The sequence below is a fragment of the Trichomycterus rosablanca genome, chromosome 19 (assembly GCF_030014385.1).
Source record: "Trichomycterus rosablanca isolate fTriRos1 chromosome 19, fTriRos1.hap1, whole genome shotgun sequence".
NCBI classification, from domain to species: Eukaryota; Metazoa; Chordata; class Actinopteri; order Siluriformes; family Trichomycteridae; genus Trichomycterus; species Trichomycterus rosablanca.
In genome coordinates, this window is record NC_086006.1 from 28,629,651 (window position 1) to 28,654,841 (window position 25,191).

Here is a 25,191-nt window from a genome sequence, read left to right on the forward strand (position 1 = left end):
GTGATATGTTTGGGTGATGATGTGACGAGATGTAATTGTGATGTAATGTGGTGATATGAGGTGATGTGATGATGTGAGGTGATGTGATAATGTAACATAATGATGTGACGTCCTGTGCTGATGTGATGTGGTTATGTGATGTGATGATGTGATGTGATGTGATGTGGTGATGTGATGTGGTGATGTAAGGTGATGTGGTGATGTGATTGGATAAGATGTGTAATGATTCGTTAATGTGGTGATGTGATAATGTGACATGATGATGTGACATCCTGTGCTGATGTGATGTCGGTGTTTGTGTAGTTGAACAGCCTCCAGTAATCACTTACCAGTCGGAGTCACACACGGCCTTCCAGATGGACGATGTGTCCCTGCTGTGTGAAGCCAGTGGAAACCCCAAACCCACGTAAGTCCTCGTTTATCAGTTAACTAGCACCCGATCCCGCTGTGGTGTGGCGGAGGGATACGGAGAGCGTAGCGTGGTCCTCCGTATGTGCCGGGACTCGGTACGAACGCACCGCTGGCTGAGGTAAAGACGAGACTGGCGGCTTGTTAGGCATTCTGATATCCTCAACCAGCAACGATGTATGACAGGTAGAAATCACAAGCTTCTGGGTCATGAGAATGGTAGGCGGGGCGGGGTTTCTGGGAAGCTCTACACAGACCCTTGATCCCAACTGTATCCAACACTTTTGGGATGAATTGGAAGTTAGACTGCTACTGCTACTCTGGATTCTGTTTGCTGTTGATAGGTGTCTTGGTTTTGAGTCCAGCCTGCACTGCAGATAAAGGCTTTTCCGTGGTAGCTTAGCGGTTAAGGTCATCAGAAGGCTGCTGGTTCATGCCCCACCACTGCCACAGTTGGGCCCCTGAGAAAGGCTCTTAACCCTGCTTGAATTGTATTTAGTCGTAATTGTAAGTTGCTTTGGATAAAATCGTCTGCTAAATGCCATAAATGTGCTGCTAGTCACGATGAATTAATACAAACATGCGGATCGTGCAGATGTCCGCTGTAAAGCGCATTAGCTGGACGACGGCAGCTTTATTTCCTCCCGGCGTATCTCCACCGGCATCTGAATGTCCTGGTTAGAGTCCGGCCGGTCATGTTTATTCAGAGTATCCATTAATCTAAATTACACTCTTGAACCTTTTAGCCTGCGCGCTCTCCAGCATGCTAATAGCAGCAATCAGACCGACAACGACGTTCTCAGTCCGACAGAGCCGCTATTGTGGGTTCAGTTCATTCAGAGTTCTCTCAGAACATTAAAAATACACTAAACGGCCAAAAGTATTCGGACGCCTGACTGTGAGCTTGTCAATCGTCTAAAACAACAGCCGCTATTCTGAGAAGCTTCTCACAAGTGTGTCTGTGTGTGGGAATTTGTGCCCATCCAGTCAGTAAAAAGATAATTGCTGTTGATGTTCCGGTTCATCTCAGATCTCTTGAGTAGGGCTGAGGTCAGGGCTCTTCCCTAAACTGTTGCTACAAAGTCAGAAGGATATAATTTCCCCCCTGCCCACCGGAGCTGGCAGTTCGAACTTGAGAGTTTGAATCTCAAACTCTATACGGATAATAATTGACTTGTCTGGGGGAGGGAGGGCCGACAGGATTCCTGTTAACTGCTGCAGTTACACCCTCTGCTGGCTGATCAATGGTTCTGCACCGAGACGGGGAATAATGGAGGTCAGTGCGTGTCTCTCCGTGCATGATACGGATCTCCATATGAACCCACCTGGTGCAGGTGAAAAGAAGCGGTCAGTGCTGCACACTTGTCAGAGGGGGAGTGTGTTAGTCATGACCCTCCTCGGTCAGGAGTGGAGGTCTGCAGCAGTAGAGGGGGATTGGATACGACTAAATAAAAAGGACGCAGTGGCTATATTAAAGCGATTCACACGTGCAGAGTTTAAGACCCTTGCTGGTTCGGGTAGAACACACCTACAGAGCACACTACTTTCTGTTTATTCCTCTGCCGCTCGTTCTAGCCCCTAGCGCCCAGCCACGCCCAGGGCACCACCGTGTCTCAGGATCGAGACAAGTCTCTGTGGCGAGCTGCATTTTCTCATCTCATTTTCTTATGTTAAGCATGGACAGGGGTAGCTCAGCGGTTACGGTACAGGACCGGTAATTGGAAGGTCACTGGTTCAAGCCCCACATCTGCCAGCTTGCCACTGTTGGGCCCTTGAGCAAGGCCCTTAATCCTCAATTGCTTGCAATGTATACAGTCTTAGTTGTTTTAGTTGCTTTGGATAAAAATATGCTGAAAACTCAAAACTTCATGTTTCCCTGTTTCTAGGTATCGATGGGTTAAGGATGGCGAGTTGTTCACCGAGAAACCTCTCAACTCAGGACTCCTCACTGTCGACGAGAACAAAGAGCTGAAGGATTACCAGGGGAAATATCGCTGCTACGCCGACAACAAGCACGGAACCGCCGAATCAGCTCTGATAAACCTCATCACAGAGGGTCAGTCCAGATTCTCAGCTTTAGATTTCATGTTCCATTCCCACAACCTTCCTGTGAGGTTTCTTCTTCAATCTTACTTTGACTTCTAACTTCTACTCCTTGGTTGACGTGTGTTAAACTCAAAAACATTGGTAGATGACACTGTGGTTTTAAGAAACATAAGAGACAACAAGTGTAAACCCAAACCCAAACCCCACCTTTTTATGGGTAAAGTCTGTTCCAGAAAAGGGATTTCATGCCATCTCTGGGGCTATCTGCTCTCCCAAAGTCCTTCCATAGTGACGCTCAAAACACCGCAACACTGCAGCAGAAGACCGGACCAGACAAAGCGTTCCAGTGTCGAAACTTCAGAGTAAAGCAGGTGCACCAACAAAGGAGCTGGCAAGTGTGACATGGAGAAACTGTGATATATAGAAACACTCCCACCTGGAGCAGCAACATGGGATCAATCAAGAGAACTGACACAGCAATCATCTGTGCCTCCGTACCCCCTCTACCAGCCAGTTTTTCAGCTGATAAAGTTTCCATGGGTTCCTCTCCTGAGTGCTTTTGAGCCTCTGTGTTGTTCTACCTTGATTAAATATCTGCTAATTGGTTCTATTTACTGTCTTGCGACAACATCAGCAGTGGAGGAATACAGGGAGAATAGCGTGTTCCTCCGTACATGCTGAGACTCTTTGTGTGACCCTCCTGGGCCAGAGAAGGTGTCGTGCAACAGAGTGCACGGGGAATGGAGGACATCCATTTTCTGTACCAGTAGATTCTTGGACTGGTCAGCAGATCTTCAGAGTTCAAAAGTTTAAGGACAGATTTACTGTATTAAATATGACACAATCAATCAGGCTTTATTAGTGAGCATCGTTAAATCTCTGCACATTGTACTGATCTGCTTTATGCGAATTGCTGATGTATTTCCTGACCATGAACCTTCTTCTTTCCGCCTCAGAGTATTTAAGCAACCACAATGCATGAGGTCAGGAGAAAATAGACGCTGAAAGCTGGGTAGCTTAGGTTTGGGATCAGCGTGGAAGCTCTCAAAAAGCTTTCAACAAGCCACTAAAAGGCGTGGTTTGGTTAGAACTTTTATTTGAAAAGTTTTCTTCTCTGAATAGCCTCATAAAAGCATGGTTGGTGGAGGAACCTTCCAGTTCTTAAAGGTACTTCACTTTAGATCTTCCTATAAAGCGCCAACGACGCATAAAGGTAGAATGTGGAAGGAGCTTGACATTATCCTGGTGTTCATCAAGCCATTCTTGGTTCCGTTTAGGAGTTGCATGTTGCATAGGACACTATCAGAAAGGGGAGTTTGCACCACAGGGTGCACCTGTGAGATTAGATGTTCTACACTGTGCTGTGCCATTAATAGCCAGAAACTGAACGCTGTCAGGCATTTGAAATGCTGGTTGACTTCCGCAAACATCTCTCTGTCTGCCACAGCACTGACGATCAACCAATCCACTCTGTCCAAAACTTGCCACCATTCCAAAGAAGGCACATTAAAGACGGCCCCGAAGAAAACGGAGGATTCCACACCCGATCCTGAAAAGGAACAACGTCAGGGCAAAAAGAAAAGCCAGGAAAATGGCTGAGCATCCCAGACGTCCAGGCAAACCTCTTTAACTGCCAGCACAGACGGTCCATCATCTGCCCGACCAAATAGAATTCTGGCAAAAGCACAAGAAAGCTGCCAAGAAAGCAGAACAAATGAATGTCAGCCAAAATGCCAGCGGGGGGAGACAGTAGGTAGTCAGCCTGAACGGCGAGCTGAGTAACAAGCAGTCAGGTGCAGTGAAGAATGAGACAGGAAACGCACACTACCTTTTTGAACTGCCTCAGCCCCCCGCTGGCCATCAAGGGCACAATGAGCTTTGTTTAAATTAGAATTTTCTCCTATTTTTCCTCCCAATCTGGTCGTATCCGATTCCCTGATGATATTCCCCCTCTACTGCTGCAGACCTCCACTCATGTCCGAGGAGGGTCGTGACTAACACACCAACCGCTTCTTTTCCCCTGAAAGCAGGCAGGTTCATCTGGCGACACGGAGAGTCATGCACCGTTTTCCATTATTCCCCCTCTCTGTGCAGCACCCTCAACCAGCCAGCAGAGGTCATAATTGCAGATGTTATGAGGAATCTCCTCCAGCACTCCCAGTTTCTTCTACTACCCTGCCCCACTTCATGCTGTTCCAGGACGCCCACTATGTAATCACTGTCTGTTCTTTGTGTCTTGTCCATGTCCACCGTCCTGTCGCCTGGTGCTCTGTTAATGTAAGGTTCTGTTTTCTGTCTTTGTACCCTCTTGTTGGCAGTAGAACCAAACTCAATTCTCAGCACAACTCCCAGATAATAAAGTCATTCTGATTCTGGTAAAACTGGTAAAAATAAATTAAATCCTGATAAAAATGTTATTGTTCCCTCTGCAGCGACACCAGTTTTGGCAAAAGAGAAGCGTGTGGTGAAGGAGGTGATGGAGGGTGATAGTGCGGTTCTTCATTGCAATCCTCCAAAAAGCTCCGTGACTTCCAACATCCACTGGATGGACAAGAGTGAGTTGAATTTATTTTGTTGAATATCTAGCGTATTACGTTTCCTTTGCTAGCATAAAAAGTCTGTTGTTTTTTATTCTCAGAGCTGTTGCATATTAAGCTAAGTGAACACGTCACCATGGGCCTGGACGGGAATCTGTACTTTGCCAACGTGCAGGCTAGCGACGCCAGGAAGGATTATACCTGCAACGCTCAGTACATCGAAGCTAGAACCATCTTACCCAAAGAGCCCATAACACTCATCGTCAACCAAAGTGAGTAAACACACTCAGTACACACACACTTCTTTACATGATCACTAACACTACAGCAATTTAGATCAACCAATTCACCTTCTGCATGTTTTGGGAGCTGAGCTTAGCAATCATGAGGTCAGGCCTACCCTGAAGAAGTGCTGGAGAAGAAGTGCTGGAGATCCTAGTGGAGGGTAGAGAGTTGGAACAAGTTGACTCCTTCTGACATTTGGGATGTATAGTATCACATACTGTAGACTGTGCTGGTAAAGTGAAGTCAAGAATGACATTGGGCATGACGATGATGGTCACATTGACAAGTATGTGGAAAAACAAGTCAATTAGCTTCATCCCCGACATTTTGGAGCAGCCTAGTCTCTGGAGCAGTCATGTCTCATGCTTTCACTGAGGTCCTCTTCATGTTTTCTTTAATGATCTAAAAATATTTAGTGTGCATACACAATAACAGAAAGAGGGCAAATACTTTTTCTCAACACAGATGCAGTTCTGTGCTGGTTTATCAATCGAGTTTCTTTCATTTTGCGATTCTTGTGTTTTTATTTTAAAGCGAACGAGCTGGTGAACAGACGACCTCGCCTACACCGACCTGCAGGATCTCACACCTACTACCTCGCTCTCCGAGGCGAGAGTCTCACACTGGAGTGTATTCCACACGGCCTGTAAGTATCAACCAACCAACTATGAAACAAACCAGGGATCCAGGAGGTTGACGTTGTGATGCGCGCTCAGCTACTAAAAGAGTTCGACAGTGAGCCGCGTTAAGAGACGAGTCCTTCTGCATTGCCAATTTGGCTGGCAGAGGGGGCACGAATGTGCAGACGATTGAATAGACAGTCACCTGTTGTGCGTTGTTAGCGTCAACTCACTTCTATATATCACAGTTTCTTCATCTCAGACTTGCCAGCTCCATTCTTGGCAAACATACTTTTCTCTCTGAAACCATGATACCAGTCTGCTCGGTCTGGTCCGGTTTTCCACTGGCGTGCAATGGAGACGCAATTATTTCTTTGCCAGTCAGAATGACTCTAGTATTTATTTTTTAACCCCCAGGCCGACGCCCACGGTCAAATGGGAAAGGAAAGACGCTTCGCTATCTTCCAGTAAAGCCATTAAACAGAGCTTCAACCGTTTACTGCATTTTGAGTCCATCTCTGAGAGTGATGATGGAGAGTATACCTGCACCTCTACCAACACAGAGGGACACGTAACACACTCTTACACCGTCAGCGTCGAGGGTAAGTACACACACACACACACACACACACACACACACACTTATGAACTAAGTAAGATCACAATGGGCAATGCCAAGACTGGATGTCCAATAAACTCATAGTCAGGTTTCCAACAACACAATATACACAGTGCAGATAAAAAAACAACAATAACTTTAAGGCCCTTTAATAAATACAAGAGACATTTTAATCTAAAAATAATTGAAGGAAACGGGACCAAAGACTAGTGTAGTGTTGGCCAGGACATGGTACTGAGTAAATATTAAGTGTAAAAAAACATATTCTAATATAAAATTAACAGTGTAAGGCAGCGCTCCCCAACCTTTTTTGAACTACTGACCGGTTTCATATAAGGTAAAATTTCATGGACTGGCAGGAACAGGAGGATTTAATAATACTAGTCACAAATGATTGAAAATGAGCTTTTTTCGCTGCAACAAGATGCTGCTCCCACCTAGGGATATGAGACAATAACACCCTAAATATTTTGAAAATGGAAGCAGTGAAAACTGCTTTTCTGCCGATCTATTCTTTCTGTGCGGCCCGGTAATAAATGACCCACGGACTGGTACCGGTCCGCGGCCCGGTGATTGGGGACAGCTGGTGTAAGGTATATGTAGCAACAGAGATATTAAGATAACCCCTTCGATCCTCCTGCTTTCTCATTCCCACCTTTTTGCAGTTTCTTCGCTCTTCCAGGGTTGCCCGGTCCAGAATATAAAAAGTTTCAATTTTAGCGTGTATATAATGAAGGCTTTGAGGACTCGGCCCCACAAAATGACACAATATATGATGGAATCAGCAGGTGTGAAATAGCTGCAATAAATAAAATTTTTATTGTCTATTTAATATTTAAGTATTATACGATTACCCTAAGCTCTCCCTTTAATTAATAAAACAATGTCTGAAAAGTGAACGGCTTTAAATATCTCTGATCTCAGTTCGCTTATAACGTTGGTTTAGCTGACAGACCTGGAATCCAGAGTTATGATTATGGCTCTGAAAGCTTCTCTCTCGACTGTCTATAGAGGAATCGTGTCCTTGTGTGTGTGGATTTTTCTGTTTCTGTGTTCATTATGTCGTTGTTTGTAACAGTATAGAGTGTTTTAGTCTGTTCTAAACTGCCGACACGCCTCATTTCTTTGGCAGGTTCTTCCGGTGCATATCTGGTCTCCCTCCATCTGTTTTTGTTTATTTTTTTCACGAACTTGAGGAAGCCTCTCTCATATGTTTACACTGTCATGCTAACGCTAACTGGCTAACTACTTAATCTGCACGGCACTTCATAGCGCTTTTAGCTGCGAACAATATTAAATGATTTGCTGCCTTTTGAAGCCTAGAGCTGTTAAAATGAACTATGTTACGTTGTGGTGGTATATGAAAAATCTATACCGTATGAGGAATCAGAGACAGTATACCGAATGTACAGTCATACCACCCAGCACTACATTATATTATTTATAGGATTATAATACTACTAGTGACACTTATAATAATTTCAGATCCCAGTTAAGAATATTGAATAGTAACACAACACTAAAAGGACTGAATTTGACTTGTACTTTCTGTTTTCTGTTCTTTCCTCTCCTGGACTCTCTTTACCTCTCCGATCCTTCCTATCTGTTAACAATTCTGTCTCTCCATTCATTTCCTATTATAAATTCAGGTTACACAAGGAGATATTTTAAACTTATAGACATTCTTTACCATCAGCTTTCTATTGTCACTCCAGCTAAAGCTAACATATAATTTTACTGTTATTTCTGTTTGTATTCTTCTCTTTTCCTGTCAGGACTTTTCAAGACTCCTTTTAAACTGTTTTACTGCCTTGCTGTGCTGCTTCCTTTTAGTTAGAGTTTAAATTCTTTATCTTCCTCATTATATTCGTTTTTATTTTGTATTATATTAGTTTAATTTTATTATTATGCGTTTTTAAATCAGCTTAATTTGGCGGGAAAATCACAAACCAAGAAATACAGCCGTCTCTATTCTGTTGTCCCGCCCCCTGACCAATCAAAATTGGAGAATACGTGATTGACACGTGTATAACCAATCCGCTGTTTCAGTCGGTCTGAGGCGATGTAGCGTCCTCTGTACGTGCCCAGTCAAACTGCTTGTTCTCTTAAAGTGACAGTACACCAATTCAGTAATGCAAAATGATCACATCTACATTTACAATTTATTATCATTTATCATTTACATTTATATGCTGTTTTGTGCTTTTTTGGTATATAAAGACCAACTTAAATCAGTTTTTAAGTTCAATAAATTTTGAAAGAGAAATAAAGCAAGAGAAATCACTCACCACTACACTTACTGCTGTAAACAAATAATAAATAAATGTGTTAAAGCTTTTAAGAACCATAATAACTGAGTTATGTCTCAATGACTGACAAGTTTAAGAATGTTTAGGCTTGTTTATACTCAACTTCCATCACTTACTTACATTTAGTATTATTTTATAATTTCTTCGCCACTTGGGCACCACTATCTAATATTCTTCCCTGAAATTATGTATTTCCAATATTGAATTATTTCAAAATGATTACTACACATTATCTTAATAAAGTACACTTCATAATTTATACTTTACAATCTATACCAGCTGTACTAGGTATATCAAAATAACACCTCCATATGTGCCCACAGGCCCTGTTGTTGTAGTGTGTTGTTAATTTCCTTTGGGATTAATAAAGTATCTATCTATCTATCTGTCTATCTGTCTATCTATCTATCTATCTATCTATCTGTCTATCTGTCTATCTATCTATCTATCTGTCTATCTGTCTATCTATCTGTATATCTGTATATCTATCTATCTGTCTGTCTATCTGTCTGTCTATCTGTCTGTCTGTCTATCTATCTATCTATCTATCTATCTATCTATCTATCTATCTATCTATCTGTCTATTTGTCTATCTATCTGTATATCTGTCTGTCTGTATATCTGTCTGTCTGTATATCTGTCTGTCTGTCTGTCTATCTATCTATCTATCTATCTATCTATCTATCTATCTATCTATCTGTCTATCTATCTATTTGTCTATCTATCTGTATATCTGTATATCTATCTATCTATCTATCTATCTGTCTGTCTGTCTGTCTGTCTGTCTGTCTGTCTGTCTGTCTGTCTGTCTGTCTATCTATTTGTCTATCTACCTGTCTATCTATCTATGTATCTGTCTTTCTGTCTATCTACCAGTGTTTTGGTGAACATGTGAATTTTCATGCAATTTCCATATAACCTAAAATGTACAAAAATAATGTAGATTTTAAAGAGTGTTTTGTGTGTGTGTGTGTGTGTTTGCATTTTAGCGGCCCCATACTGGACAAAGCAGCCTCAGAATGCACTATACTCTCCTGGAGAAAATGTTCGATTGGACTGTCAGGCTGAGGGTATACCTACACCCCACATAGACTGGAAGATCAATGGAGTGCCTATTTCTGGTATATATATATATATATATATATATATACACACACACACACACACACACACACATATACTGTATATACTGTATATATATTATATATATATACACACAAAACATCAGGACCACCACCAAACATGGTGCATGTGAGGGTAAGGGATTTATTAGATGTCAGGCTGATGGTGCATGTGAGGGTGAAGGATCTGAGGGGTCAAGCTGATGGTGGTTCCTTGAAGATGGTGGTTACTTCTGTGCCAGTCAGAGTGCCCATGCAACTCCTGTCCACCATCCAAAGCTTGTACAATGGGCACACAGACATTGGAACTGGACATCGAAGTAACAGAGCAGGGTCGACTGGTCCAACAAATCCTGTTTTCACCAAGATCATGTGGACGTTCAGGCAATTTGCATCAATTTTGTGGGAAAAAGATGGAATCAGGATGCACTGTAGGACGATCCACCTTCTTTTATCCAACATTAGTGCCTGACCTCACAAATGCTCTTTAATGATTGGGCACCTAATTTCCACAGCCATGCTTTGAAAACTTGTGAAAAGCCTTCCTAATAGACTGGAGGTTGTAATAGATATAAGGTATGGAGGGCAACACCATGTTATTGCCCATAGTTTTGAAATGGCATGTCCAACAAGCTTATTTTAAGGTGTCCACATTCTTCTGGCCATATAGTGAATCGTATCCTTGCGTTTGTTTGCAGAGACGAGCGAAGAGCAGAGACGCAAGGTGTCAGGAGGCGTATTAATTCTGAACAATGTTCGGTTTGGTGACACCGCCGTTTACCAGTGTGAGGCCAGCAATAAACATGGCACCATCCTCACCAACACCTACATTCACATCATCAGTGAGTCTCCAGTTTGACTTGTTCTTCATTAGACTTGCTGCAGTTGCTCTCTCCAGGTTGTATGTGCCCAGAGTTTCCAGGTGGCACTGGACTCACCTCAACCCTGACCAGGATGAACCCGTTAATGAAAATGATTTTAAAAGTTGTTTTTTTTCTTTAAGAACTGCCCTCGATGATCCTGACTGACAATCAACTGATGTACCAAGTGATGAAGGGGGCGCCGGTATTCCTCCACTGCAGCTCCTTCGGTTCTCCTCGACCCCAGATCACCTGGTTAGTTTTACCTCTTCTTCTCTAGGACTGACTGGTACAATCTGCTGGAACACGGGTGTCACTGTACACAGGCAAGCAGGCTTGACATCAACACGTGCTTAGAGGCGGTCATGCAACCCAAAAGCCTCAGAGCTCGACCGGGGTTTCTGATCACACTGGCAAAGAAAAAACAAAAATAGTGGCTTCTTTTTTTATGGCAAGGCCCATGGTGACGTAAAGCTTGCTCGACTGTGTTCAGTGACACCTACGCTACAAGGGCAAAAGTATTGGGACACCTATTATAATTCTTAACATAAAATTTATGTTTTAGCCACAACAGTTGCTAACAGGTGTAATAAATCAATAATAATATAAAGAAAATTATATGCATCAGATTTTGTAGCAACAGTTTAGGGAAGGCTCTCTTCCAGCATAGCTGTACCCCTGTGCACAAAGCAAGTTCTATAAACACCTTGGTTTCCTTCTCATAGCCCTACCCTCAGTCCCACTCATCAGCTCTGGGACAAACTGGAGCACCAACTGAGACTTTCTTGACCAACATCAATGCCCAACCATACAAATGCTGTCATCTTTTGATTGAATGGGCACAAATTCCCATACACAAACACACTTCAAAGTTTTGTGAGAAGCAACTGTTGTTCTAGATGAAAAGATCACACAGAGGTTTGTTTTTAAAACAGGATGTCCAACTGGATCATGGTCTGGTGTCCGAATACCTTTGGCCATGTAATGTGTAATATCATTTAATAATGTATAGCTGCCAGACTATCAGAAATAAATATTTAAGTGTCCTTGTTACATTTATATTGTTGTTGCTATGTTTATTAGGGTAAGTGAGACGGGTCCAGCTCTGTTCAACCCAAAAATGTCCCAACTGACCAATGGAACCCTCCGCATCACCAACACCAGCCATGAGGAGGCAGGAGATTACAACTGTACCATCGAGGGTACGGAGAAGTACATCACTGCTGAACTGCAAGTGCTCAGTAAGGACCTGTTTACTCTCTTTTATTTTGTTTATTTATGTTCTTAATTCCTTTATATACAGTATGATCATTTCCAGAAAGGTTGTTAAATGGTCACAAAACCACATGTTTTAAAACTGTCCCCTGTTGATGACGTTATAATTGGGTATAAAAGAAGCATTAACAAACAGGCTCAGTCATTACAGAGAAAGGACGGGTCAGAGTTTATGATGAGTGATAAGCAAACAGTCTATGAGTTATACAACAACATTTCTGCACTTAGAATTGCAGGGAATGTAGAGTTTACACCATCTACAGTCCATAACATTATCAATAGATTCAAAGCTACAGTGATTCCACCTTATATTTTTATATTTCTTTCCATTTCATTTGTAATTCATTTCTCCTTCTATTCACCTTCATTTATCTTTTAATTTCTTAAATTTCTTCATCGTTTTTCCTCTTTCTCTGTGTACAGACAATACTCGGATCATTGCCCATCCTCAAAATGCCCGGGAGTTGCGGGGACAACATGTGGTGTTACAGTGTGAGTACGAGGTCGACGAGCGACTCGATGATCCGGTCATCCAGTGGAGGAGAGACGGACAAAAGATCACATCATCAGCTCAGGATGACAAGTAAAACCCTGTCTATTTATTTCTGATCTGTTACTGAAGGAAATGTTAGTTATTTGTAGTTGGAGGGGGGTGGATTGGTGGCCTGTTTGGGGCATTACTGCATTTGTGCCCAGGGATAATGAGCTGAACTGAAGTGCCTTTTAATCATTACCATCTTATTCAAAATATAAAATAATATAAAATATTACATATTTAAAAAGCATCAATTTTATTTAAGAGCCATTATTAAAGTTGTGTTTCAATTTTTTGTTGAGTTTTAATGCTTGTTTTCTTGCCTGTAGCTGGTCTTTGTCGGTTTGGGTCGGTCTGTTGGTCATTTAACTCATTTAACTCATTATTTATCATCCGTACATCTGTCCTGCTGTAATGAATGAATACATTCTTGCCAGCCAATCAGAAAGCAGGATTTAAACACCTATAAAGAAAAATAAAAACTAAAAACAGTCGAGCTTTTTCAACATGAATGAAAATGAATTTTACAGGTTTTACAAGTTTGATGATGTTTTGATGATGATTGATGATGTTTGATGATGCAGGTACACCGTGCTGGAGAATGGGTATTTGAACATCACTGATGTTCATGCTGATGATAGTGGAAAGTACACATGTGAAGTCATCACTGACCACGACATGGACACCGCAACCGGAACTCTGACTGTGATTGGTGAGAAAGTCAAAAACATAGAACCAGGACACAGAGACTCAGTTTGTGTGAGTGAGTGAATGAGTGAGTGAATGAGTGAGTGAGTTAATGAGTGAGTGAGTGAATGAGTGAGTGAGTGAGTGAGTGAGTGAATGAGTGAGTGAGTGAATGAGTGAGTGAGTGAGTGAGTGAGTGAGTGAGTGAATGAGTGAGTGAGTGAGTGAATGAGTGAGTGAGTGAGTGAGGGAGTGAGTGAGTGAGTGAATGAGTGAGTGAGTGAATGAGGGAGTGAGTGAGTTGAATTAATAAATGAACAAAAGAATGAATAAATTAATGAATATATGGATGAATTATTGAATGAACAAATAAATGAACAAACGAATGATTGAGTGAAATAAGTTAATGAATTTTTAGATAAATTAGTATAAATAAATGAATGAATGAATAAATGAGTGAATAAATGAATGAGTGAATGAATGAGTGAGTAAATAAATGAATGAATGAGTGAACACTGTTATTATATTTCTGTAGATAAGCCGGAAGCCCCTAACTCGTTGAAGCTGAGTGAGAAAGCAGGTCACAGTGTCACTCTGTCCTGGACTGAAGGAGAGAATAATAACAGCCCTGTACTCGGTAATTCATTCATTCATAACAATCACACGTTCACCTGAACACGCTGTCGTCACAGTAACAATTACAACATCAGAAAATACAAATATATACTTAAACGTTTTTCTCCCAGATGCAGATTTTATGTTTGTAGTTTTACATGTTTGTCTTAGATCTGGTGTGCATGTGGGTGGTGAACATGTAAATGATAGGGAATTGGAAATGACTAAACTGGGGAGATACAGTGTACAAGTCTGATTAAGGGTGGTGTTTGTAACTTCTAGGGATTTGGTGACCTCTCTGGTAGAAATGTGTTACTACAAACAACATGCAGAACTTTTTTGTAGGGTCAGTTGTGGTGCACCGTTGGACTGTAGTGTTGCTACATGTATCTGTCCAATAACAACAAAATCAGGTGTCCACATACTTTTGGCCATAGACGTTATAATTTAGGACTTACCACCTTTAGTATTATGGCTTCCTGTAATAACCAGTGACTGATCTTCATTTCTGCTGCTGCAGAGTTTGTGATTGAGATGAGAGAAGATCTTCATTCAGAAACGGGGGCCTGGCAAGAGATGAAGCGCGTTTCCGAAGAAATCCATCATCTGGAGATCGCTCTGAATCCCTTCTGTACGTATCACTTCAAAGTGGCAGCGGTGAATGAGGTCGGAGTGAGCGACTTCAGCGCCCCGTCCGAATCCTACACCACCCCTCCTGCAGGTAAACCTCAGGAACACGGTAACGTTCCCTCACCGCGTCGTGGTTCGTCTCTGGTTTGTACTGAAGACGTTTGCATCTGTGTGCAGAACCCGGCATGAACCCGGAGAACGTGAAGAGCGACTCCACGGACCCGGACACCATGGTGATTACGTGGAAGGTGGGTCGTAACGATATTTTATTTAGGCTCCTGGTGTAGGGTGGCGTCCAGAGGAGGCGCCATTCTACAATTCCTACGTTTAAACAGGACACGCTAATAACAAACCCTGGATGAACATGCTGTTTCCAGATTCGTTAAATCTTTTAATAATATATTGGACTGTAGAGGATAAAATAATCAAACATCCTTACAGCTGCTCATTACAAACAAAGTTGTGTGTATATTGTAAAATGTGTGTGTGTGTGTGTGTGTGTGTGTGTGTTCTGGACCTGCTGTGATGTGTAATGTAGTGTTTTCTGTTCCCCCCCGCCGTAGGAAGTGGAGCGTAAACACCATAACGGTCCTGATTTTAAATATAAAGTTTTGTGGCGCGAGTCATCGGGATCGAACCCGCACTGGCACCAAGCACTGGTCTCTCATCCTCCTTTCATCGTCAACAACACGGGTACCTTCACGCCCTTCGAGATCAAAGTGCAGGCGGTGAACGATGTGGGTGAAGGTCCCGGTCCCACCGCCAAAATCGGCTATTCAGGAGAGGACAGTACGTCTCATTCACTAACGCTCATATGAACACTTCAAACGGATCAGTCTGTACAAGCAATGATGGGGCGTGGCTCACCACTGTGTTCCAAGCTTCATCAGAAAATCAATCAGTTTAAAAAGAACATTTCTCACTGCAAGATTGGGATGAATTTTATGAGAAACTGTCTCTGTGTTACTGTGATAAATATAAATATAACCACATGTTCTCGGGGGCGCTTCAGAAAACCGTCGTTACTTAACACAGTCCACCGCTGCATCTGGAAATTCAACCTGAAACTCTATTATACAAAGGGAAAGCCGTAAAAACAGTGCAGCTTCGTAGACACTGAGTTCGTGTGCTTGAGCGGCCTGCCTGCAGTCCAGATCTGTCTCCTATAGTAAATGTGCGGCGCATCATGGAGAATCAGACGACCGCGAGCACGGACTGTTGAGCGGCTGAGGTCTCAGTTCCCCACACATTAAACAGTCTCATTAATAAAAACGCTGTTGGAACACAGGGGGAAACACGCCCCCGTCCTGACTTTTTTGAAGTCTGTTACAGCATCAAATTCTAAACGGGTTCATAGGAGACCAGTAGTTATTTATCTCTTTTCTTTGTCCTGTCCTCAGTGCCCCTGGAGGCCCCCAGCGGTGTGGAAGTGGTTCCGTTCAACAGTACAGCGCTTACTGTTAAGTGGGGTGCGGTCAGTAGAGAATCTGTTCGTGGTCATCTGCTGGGATATAAGGTATGTTCACGTTCACTTCGGTCATCACTGTTTCATTCTAAAAGACATGGTGATTGGTTGGAAGATCTCACATAGCGAGTGTCCATCAGGAGCTTCCTAAAGTTCCTAAAGTTCTCTGGAACAATAAGCTTCAGAGCTTCTCTGGAACTGGACCCTCTGCATCCCTGACCAACATAGAGCGGTTGATTGAAATTAAATGAATGACATATATACATATACAGTATATACGACACATGATCAAAAGTAGATCATGAGATTGTCGGACGCCCCGTTCCAAAACCATCAGCATTGATATTGAAGTCTTGTTGAAGACCTTGGAAGGAATGTGTCTGTGGGAATTTGTGCTCATTTAGAGAGACGAAAAAGCCCCAGAGTTACAGCGACACCTTCAACATCACCGTCAATACAACTATCATGGAACCACAACTTGTCCCCGGACAGGAGCAGCACCAGATCTCACAAGCTGCTCTCAGAGAGAAACCAGCAGGACGACCTGAAAGCATCAGGAACAGCAGAAGAACCAGAACACCGACTAATCAATCAGCGCCCAGCCATGCAAAGGGTGCAATCTTTTGTACTACTGAATGGGCACAAATTCCCATACACAGACACCCTTCAAAGTCTCGTGAGAAGATCACATAGTGGTCGCTCCGTTTTAATATGGTTCGTTTTTTAAACTGGACGTCCGACAAACTCACGTTCAGGCGTCCAAATACTTTTGGTCGTATCATGTATGTATAAATGTGATGTGAAGATTTGCACTGGAAGATAATAAATAATAAAACTTGTGTGTGTGTGTGTGTGTGTAGATCTACATTATGAAGCTGGGTATGAAGGATGATCACGGAGGTAAACACAAGAGGGCGCTGGACAGGAAGGATGAGAGACGAGTGATCGTTGTTAAGGGAGATAAAAATGAGGAAGAGACCCTGACCGGCCTCGAGTTCTACACCGACTACGAGCTCTCCATCACCGCCTTCAACAGTAAAGGGGAGGGGCCTCTGTCTGACTCCACCCACTTCACCACGCCTGAGGGAGGTAAGGTTTTTGAGTTTAGATGTATTTAATTCCCCACACACTTGAACACTCACACCTGTCCGGGGACGACTTGTGGCTCCGTGAAGTTTCCACTAGTGGACAATAGGAGCAGTTGTACTGACAGAGGTGTTAAAGGTGTTTGCTGTGTCTGAGGGGGAAGTTGGGATTGGGTCTCTTTTTAATTGCTGCAGTAACAGCGCCTCCTGCTGTCCAGTCTAGGTGCCGGTTCAAGTGGTGGAGGAACACACAGAGCGTAGCGTGACTCTCTACACATAGAAGAAGCCGACTTGTCTGAGGAGGGTCTGCGTCTCTCCTCGGCCAGCGTGGGGGATTGTAACAGGGAATAGGAAATGACTAAACTGTGCTTCTTTCATGTTTCCAGCTCCTGAACCTCCTGCGTTCCTGAAATATGAGAGTCCGTCAGAGAGCGAGCTGATCCTGTACTGGGGAAAACCTCATAGAACCAACGGCGTCCTGCAGGGTTACGTCCTGCAGTACCAGGAGGGTGCGTCCCAATTTTAATCTTCTGTCACTATATGGCCAAAAGTATCTGGACACCTTATAATCAGCTCGCTGGATACCCCCACAAAACCATAAGCGTTAATATGGTGGTACTACCAGCCTCTTTTTTAAGGCGATGACAACCATTACTATTTTGAGAAGGCTTTCCACAAGATTGTGAAGTGTGCATGTGGGAATTTGTGCCTATTCCAACAAAAGAGCATTTAGAAGCTCGGGCACTGATCATGACTGATGTTTGAATTCATTCTGAAGTCTTCAATGGGACTAAAACATAAAACATCTGAGCACTATAACCAAAAGAGGGTTTGTGTAACCCAAGCCTTAACCCTAACCAAACCTAACCATAACTGTAACCATTAAAAAAATCTTAAACCTAACCCACCCTAACCCTAATCTAAACCCTAACCTAACCATAACCCAAGGTCTAACCCAACCTTAACCTTAACATGTAATCCAACCCTAGCCCAACAAAACCCTAACTATAACCATAACCCAGAACTAAACTTAACCCAACTCTAACACCTAACCGCAAGCAAATCCTAAACCTAATCCAATTCTAACCTAAACCCTAACCCAACACCTAACCATAACCCAACCCTAACTGTAACCGCTAACCAAATCATAAACCTAACCCACCCCTAACCCTAATCTAAACCCTAACCCAAACATTACCCAACCCTAACCCAGCCCTAATCCTAACCCAAAATCTAATCCAACCATAATCCCGAACCCTGACCCCTAACCCTAACCAAACCCTAACTCAGCCCTAACCATAACCCAAGTTTTTACCCAGCCATAACCCTAATTCAGCTCTAACATGTAATCCAACACTAGCCCAACAAGACCCTAACCCAACCCCTTACTATAACCCAAACTCTAACCCTAACCCAACACCTTACTATAACCCTAACCCAACACCTTACTATAACCCTAACCCAACACCTAACTATAACCCTAACCCAACACCTAACTATAACCCTAACCCAGACTTAATCCCCTTTTCTGTGTTGTGTAGTTTTGGAGAAACAGTCGAGAGAGGTTGAGGTGCCGCCCATCGATCCGAAACTCACCCACTACAGAGTGGAGCAACTGGACCCGAAACACACCTACATATTTACTCTGAGAGCTTTTACTGGTGCTGGAGACGGAGAACCCGTATACCTCCGAGCCACCACCTTACTGGACGCAGGTACGTTTCATTCTCTCTTCTGATATACAATTATCTGTTCTCTGTGTTCTGTTCTCTGTTTAGTTCTGTTCTCTGTGTTCTGTTCTCTGTGTTTTGTTCTCTGTGTTCTGTTCTCTGTGTTTAGTTCTGTTCTCTGTGTTCTGTTCTGTGTTCTGTTCTCTGTGTTCTGTGTTCTGTTCTCTATGTTTAGTTCTGTTCTCTGTGTTTAGTTCTGTTCTCTATGTTTAGTTCTGTTCTCTGTGTTTAGTTCTGTTCTCTATGTTTAGTTCTGTTCTCTGTGTTCTGTTCTCTGTGTTCTGTTCTGTGTTCTGTTCTCTGTGTTTAGTTCTGTTCTCTGTGTTTAGTTCTGTTCTCTGTGTTCTGTTCTCTGTGTTCTGTCCTTTGTGTTTAGTTCTGTTCTCTATGTTTAGTTCTGTTCTCTGTGTTCTGTGTTCTGTTCTCTATGTTTAGTTCTGTTCTCTGTGTTTAGTTCTGTTCTCTATGTTTAGTTCTGTTCTCTGTGTTTAGTTCTGTTCTCTATGTTTAGTTCTGTTCTCTGTGTTCTGTTCTCTGTGTTCTGTTCTGTGTTCTGTTCTCTGTGTTTAGTTCTGTTCTCTGTGTTCTGTTCTCTGTGTTCTGTCCTTTGTGTTTAGTTCTGTTCTCTGTGTTCTGTCCTTTGTGTTTAGTTCTGTTCTCTGTGTTCTGTTCTCTGTTCTAAAATAATCGTTACTCCTTCTGTTATTAGTTTTAGTTTCTCGACACTAATTTGTTTTGTGTTCTTGCAGTTCCTCCCTCGTTCATTAATGCGACTGCTGGAGAAACATCAGTGAATCTGAGCTGGGTTCCCGGAGACAGGCAGCGGAACATCGGATTCACCGTTCGTTACCGAATGGGTAAGTGAAGGATGATGGGTAAAATTAGAAAAGATAAAGATTTAATACACACATAAATCTAACAGACATGGTTTGGTGGTTTTAAGTGTTGAGGAACTTCTCACAGAGCCACATAAGGGATGAATACTGGGTACTTAATACAACTCAGTGATGTGTGTGTGTGTGTGTGTGTGTGCGTGTGTGTGCGTGTGTGTGTGTGTGTGTGTGTGTGTGTTAGATGAAGGTCAGTGGCAGGAATCAGAGCCGGTTAATTCCACTCAGGCGTTTTACCAGCTGGAACAACTGAAACCCGGAAGGAATTACGAGCTCGAGATTCGTCTCAACAACGTCACCTACTGGACACAAAACCTGCAGACTAATGAACCTGGTACTGATCTTTTATTATTATTATTATTAATATTATTATTACTATTATTATTATTATTATTTTTAATTACTATTATTACTATTGATATTATTATTATTTTTATTACTATTATTATTATTATTATTATTATTATTTTATTATTACTATTATTACTATTGATATTACATGTATTATTATTATTAATATTTTTGTTATTATTAATATTATTTTATTATTATTATTATTATTACTGTAATTATTATTATTACTATTAATACTGTTATTATTATTATTATTATTATAATTACTATTATTACTATTGATATTACATTTATTATTATTATTATTATTATTGTTATTATTAATATTATTTTGTTATTATTATTATTATTACTGTAATTATTATTATTATTATTAATACGGTTATTATTATTATTATTATTATTACTATTATTACTATTGATATTACATTTATTATTATTATTAATATTACTTTTCTTATTGTTATTATTATTATAATTATTACTGTTATTATTATTATTATTATTATTATTGTTTATATTATTATTATTTAATTTATTGATATTTTTATGCTTCCGGTAAAAAATGAAAATTGAAACAGAACACAGAGAGAGAACTGTTTGAACTGTAAAACTGTGATTATTATTATTTATTTACTTTATTTTTTTTATTTAAACGTTAATGGATGGTTGGTGTGTGATTGATTCAGAAATGCGGGAGGTTCAGAACGGATTCGCCTCTCAGGGTTGGTTCATCGGTCTGATCAGTGCTATCGTCCTGCTGCTGCTCCTCATCCTCATCCTCTGCCTCGTCAAGAGGAGCAAAGGAGGAAAATATTCCGGTAACCTCACCCTTATTCATCTGTGTATTCATCTGGTTGTTTAAAATCGCATGTTTGTGAATAATAATCTGATTGTTTTGTTTATTCGTTGAAAAAAATTGTTTATTTATTCTTTTTTTTGCTCTGCATTGGTGTGATCACGTCCGGAGTAGAGCATATTGGGTCATTTCTCATGGGAAATCTCGGGATGAATTGGAACACTGATTGCAGGACAGGCATCAGTGCCAAAGCTTGTGATCAGGCGTCCACATACTTTTGGTTGTGCAGTGTGGATGTGAAAGGCATGTGATGATGATAGAATGTGTTGTGTTGCAGTGAAAGATAAAGAGGAAGGTCAGATCAACTCCGACACCAAACCCATGAAGGACCACGAGGCGTTTGGAGAGTACAGGTACCCCAAACTCTGCATGATCAATCAAATTATTTCCTTTAAATGTGATCAGATAAAAAGAAACCCGGCGCTCAGGAGGCACGGCGGTGTAATACACCAGCTCACCGCCACAGAGATCTGAGTCTCAGCGATGCTTCTGGCCTGGCCGGGCACTAAACAGACACAATCATTCATGTCTGGGGGAGGGAGGGAGGGAGGGTGAGATTGGGTTTGGGTTCCTCCTCATTTCAGCAGCAACAGCGCCTCCTGCTGTCAGGAGGTGAGATAAGGAATTGGAAATGACTAAAGTGGAGGACAAAAAGGATTCATAAAAAAAAGGATGATGAAATAAATGATGATTTACATTTGAACTTTTGTCTGATAAAATTTTGTATTTTTTTAACGCTGACATGATGCAGATCCCTCGAAAGGTAAGATATTAATATTAATAATAATAATAATAACAATATTAATAATAATAATAATAATATTAATAATAATAATATTGATGATAATAATAATAATAATAATAATAATAATAATACAAATAATAATAATAATAATAATAATAATAATATTGATAATATATATAGGCATCCGTCAGTCTCGGGAGACTATAATAATAATATTGATACTACTACTACTAATAATAATGTTATTAATAATAATATTAATAATAATAATGATAATTATATTAATACAAATAAATAATACTTATAAAAATGGTTATAATAATAATAGTAATAATAATAATAATAAAACAACAATAATTTTAATATTTCTAAAATATTTTTGAATATTTATAAAATTATCATTAAATATATGAAACGTTACAAATATAATAATAATAATAATTATTATTATATGAAATTATTACAAGAATAAAAATAACAAGAATAAAAATAATTAAATTAATAATAATATTAATAATAATATGAAATATATCAAAAGTAATCGTGGTAATAATAATATAATAATAAAATAATACTAATAATATGTATATATTTTAAATGGTCTTATTTATTTTAAAAGAAAGTTTAAATGTTATTTAAAATATAAAGAATAAAGAAATATTTAATTAATAATAAAAATGATATAATTTCCTGCTGTAATATTTTAACTCTAATTAATAAGCAGACATTTCTTTTACACTCCTGATAAATCAGCTTATTACATTATATAAGCAAATGGTCAGGTGTTTTTTTGGTGATGTGATTGTAATCAGTGATGATGATGATGATTACTGTCCCGTCTGATTGTTTTGATTATTTGTGATTAATTAGCAGCGATAACGATGAGAAGCACTCGTTAAGCCAGCGCTCTCTGTCGGCCGACCTGAAGCGGCACAGCGACGACAGTTTGGTGGAGTACGGCGACAGCGTGGACATCCAGTTCAACGAGGACGGGTCCTTCATCGGCCAGTACAGCGGGCGCAAGGACGCCCACCCGTACACGCAGGGAGACCACGAGAGCCTGGGGGCCGGGTCCCCCGTCAACCCCAACATGCCCCCTCCGGCCAGCGGCAGCTTCCCCACCTCGGTCACCGGCATCCTCGGGGGGAACTGAGCGAGCGGGCGGGGCCGAAACCGCCGCGCTGCACCATCAGAGACTGAAAATAAGAGTGAATGAGCCTGTACTGGCAACCTCACGGTTAAAAGATTGTTTGTTTTTTTCTGGAGCTGGCAACTTTTATTTACAGCACAGCGGACCTGATGAAACGTTTAGTCACTGCCGACGATTTGAAGCACACATACGCTGCCGACGTACGTTTATTTACCCAGAAGACCTGGACAGAATTAAAAACTCACTAAAATAAATAAATAAAATGAGATCAGTTTGCTGTTCTTTATGTAGGAACAGGAACACATAACACATCCGTAAATATATTTTTTGCGCTTTCTCTCCCAATTTAGTAATTTCTAATTCCCTATTAGTGTTCCTCTGCCACCCTCCAGGTGCTTGATTTACATTTACATCATTTAGCAGCACAATTTGCGCAGCTGACAATTAGGAGCCTCGCTCAGGGGCCCAACAGTGGCCTTCTGATTACTATTCTAGTACCTTCACCGCTGATTCTTATGGATAGACGAACCGCGTATGGAGGGTCACATTAATGCTCTGTTTGTGCTGGTACCTTGATCAGACAGCAGGAGGCGCTGTTATAGCAGCGATGAGATGAAACCGTGTGCCACCTTTCCTCCCTCAGACACGTGAAGCTCAACAGTCCATGCTACAGTCCAAATATTCCTCCTCCACGGTCATGTAGTACCTCAACCAGACAGCAGGAGGTGCTGTTGCAGCAGCGATGAGCAGAAACCGAATCCCACCGTCCCTCCCTCAGACACGTGAGCCTCGACAGTTCGTGTAGGATTTCTTTATAGAGCTTTAACACAAGCAGTGGCGCACGCTACAGTCCAAATATTCCTCCACTGGTCATGTAGTACCTCAACCAGACATTAGGAGTCGCTGTTCCTCACCTTCTCTCCTTCAGACATCGTGTATCGTGTCTGTAAAGCATCCTACTCACTGAAACCTGGGTGGGTTGGTGTAATAGACTGCCACGCCCACCGAGAGACGCCCATACGGTCATACGTGTCCCGTAATTGAGTGCAGGACACACCGGAACCATCACCAGGACCACCAAGCAAGAATTCACACCCGCAACGTGCACAACCAAACTACAGCGTGATGTCCTGTCAGGTCCAGACTTCGTTTCCCAAATATTTAGGACTATAATAAACTCAGCAGGTTTTCAGGCTGAAAAAATCCAACTCTGATTAAATCTCTAATCCAGATTAAGTAAAACAGAATCTTTGGAAGGTCGTGCATTGTAGCTTTAATCTATCTTTTAAATTCTGAGCCCTCATGTTGGAATCTTGGTTGTGCTTTTAACCGACCATGTTGCGGCTCTCCGTCTCTGACAGCAGGCGATTTGGAGCCACTATAAAACGATCACAGAATAATAATAATAATAATAATAATAATAATAACATGTGCTCTTTATTTCACTGTAGCTTTCTCGCTCTACGACAGGGATGAATAAAATCCAGATTATTTCTGTCCAGGTCTTCAGGTCTCTCAGATCAGACATAAAACATAAAAACATTCCAGAATCTCCGTCATGTTTACGACCCGGGCCGGTTTCTCTCATCCCAGCTGTGTGTGTGTGCTTTAAACGATCCTTAATAACTCGAGTATCAGGAATAATCGATCGATTCTTTTATCATACACACGGATATTAGCATCATAAGCGTTATTAGCATGCTAGTAAACAGTATATAACAGTAGAACTCTTATAGACGAAGCACTCGTGAGGAGCCGCGTCGTTTCTTTAATCGTGTCTGTTCTCGTCCTCGGGTTGAGCCAGCGATCACGCAGGATTTATGATTTAGTTCGTTCTTCAGGAAAATAAACGTTCAGGGAATTAAAGATAAAGATAAAAGAGAATGAGACTAACGATCATTTAAGAAAAAACCTCGTCAATTTCTTTCCTTTTATTCATTTTATTTCATATATCTGTGATGTTTGTCTGATAGATGAATGTTAAAGAATGACAGAAATATTATTGTTTATTATTATTATTATTATTATTATTTAGCTTTCTCGTTACATTATAATGAATTATATCAACAATCAGTCATTTTTCCACTACAGGAATAAAATTATACCAAAATTTAACATTTAAAAAGACAGAAATGACATTAGAACGTCTTCATGTTCATTTTCTGTTCTTTAAAAGCAGAAATGTGTTTCATTTGCACTATTTTTTCTATTTTCTTTTATAAATATCACTTATTTTATATAGATTTTATATATTTTATGATGTTTATGATGTGGCCATGGCAGAAATTCATCCTCACAAGTAAAAAGAAAAAAAAATCAAATTCTGGCTAAAATCAATTTTCTTATTTTTATTAATATTTTTTTAA

At 40.9% G+C, this 25,191-nt stretch overlaps 1 protein-coding gene across 1 annotated transcript in view; it reads left to right on the forward strand.

The window, feature by feature from the left end:
• Positions 1–24,731, forward strand: part of l1camb (L1 cell adhesion molecule, paralog b) — a 25,758-nt gene extending 1,027 nt beyond the window's left edge. The window contains exons 3-27 of the mRNA XM_063015076.1: positions 304–406; positions 2,295–2,464; positions 4,887–5,009; positions 5,093–5,263; positions 5,811–5,922; positions 6,314–6,498; positions 9,814–9,945; positions 10,644–10,787; positions 10,949–11,060; positions 11,889–12,046; positions 12,504–12,663; positions 13,200–13,327; positions 13,838–13,939; positions 14,438–14,638; positions 14,725–14,795; positions 15,111–15,336; positions 15,948–16,063; positions 16,873–17,101; positions 17,484–17,606; positions 18,639–18,812; positions 19,577–19,684; positions 19,902–20,051; positions 20,761–20,892; positions 21,208–21,283; positions 22,546–24,731. Coding sequence (XP_062871146.1) covers positions 304–406; positions 2,295–2,464; positions 4,887–5,009; positions 5,093–5,263; positions 5,811–5,922; positions 6,314–6,498; positions 9,814–9,945; positions 10,644–10,787; positions 10,949–11,060; positions 11,889–12,046; positions 12,504–12,663; positions 13,200–13,327; positions 13,838–13,939; positions 14,438–14,638; positions 14,725–14,795; positions 15,111–15,336; positions 15,948–16,063; positions 16,873–17,101; positions 17,484–17,606; positions 18,639–18,812; positions 19,577–19,684; positions 19,902–20,051; positions 20,761–20,892; positions 21,208–21,283; positions 22,546–22,828 — 3,689 coding nt within the window. The 3' untranslated portion in view covers positions 22,829–24,731. The remainder of the gene's footprint in view (positions 1–303; positions 407–2,294; positions 2,465–4,886; positions 5,010–5,092; positions 5,264–5,810; positions 5,923–6,313; positions 6,499–9,813; positions 9,946–10,643; positions 10,788–10,948; positions 11,061–11,888; positions 12,047–12,503; positions 12,664–13,199; positions 13,328–13,837; positions 13,940–14,437; positions 14,639–14,724; positions 14,796–15,110; positions 15,337–15,947; positions 16,064–16,872; positions 17,102–17,483; positions 17,607–18,638; positions 18,813–19,576; positions 19,685–19,901; positions 20,052–20,760; positions 20,893–21,207; positions 21,284–22,545) is intronic.
• The last annotated feature ends 460 nt before the right edge of the window (positions 24,732–25,191 follow it).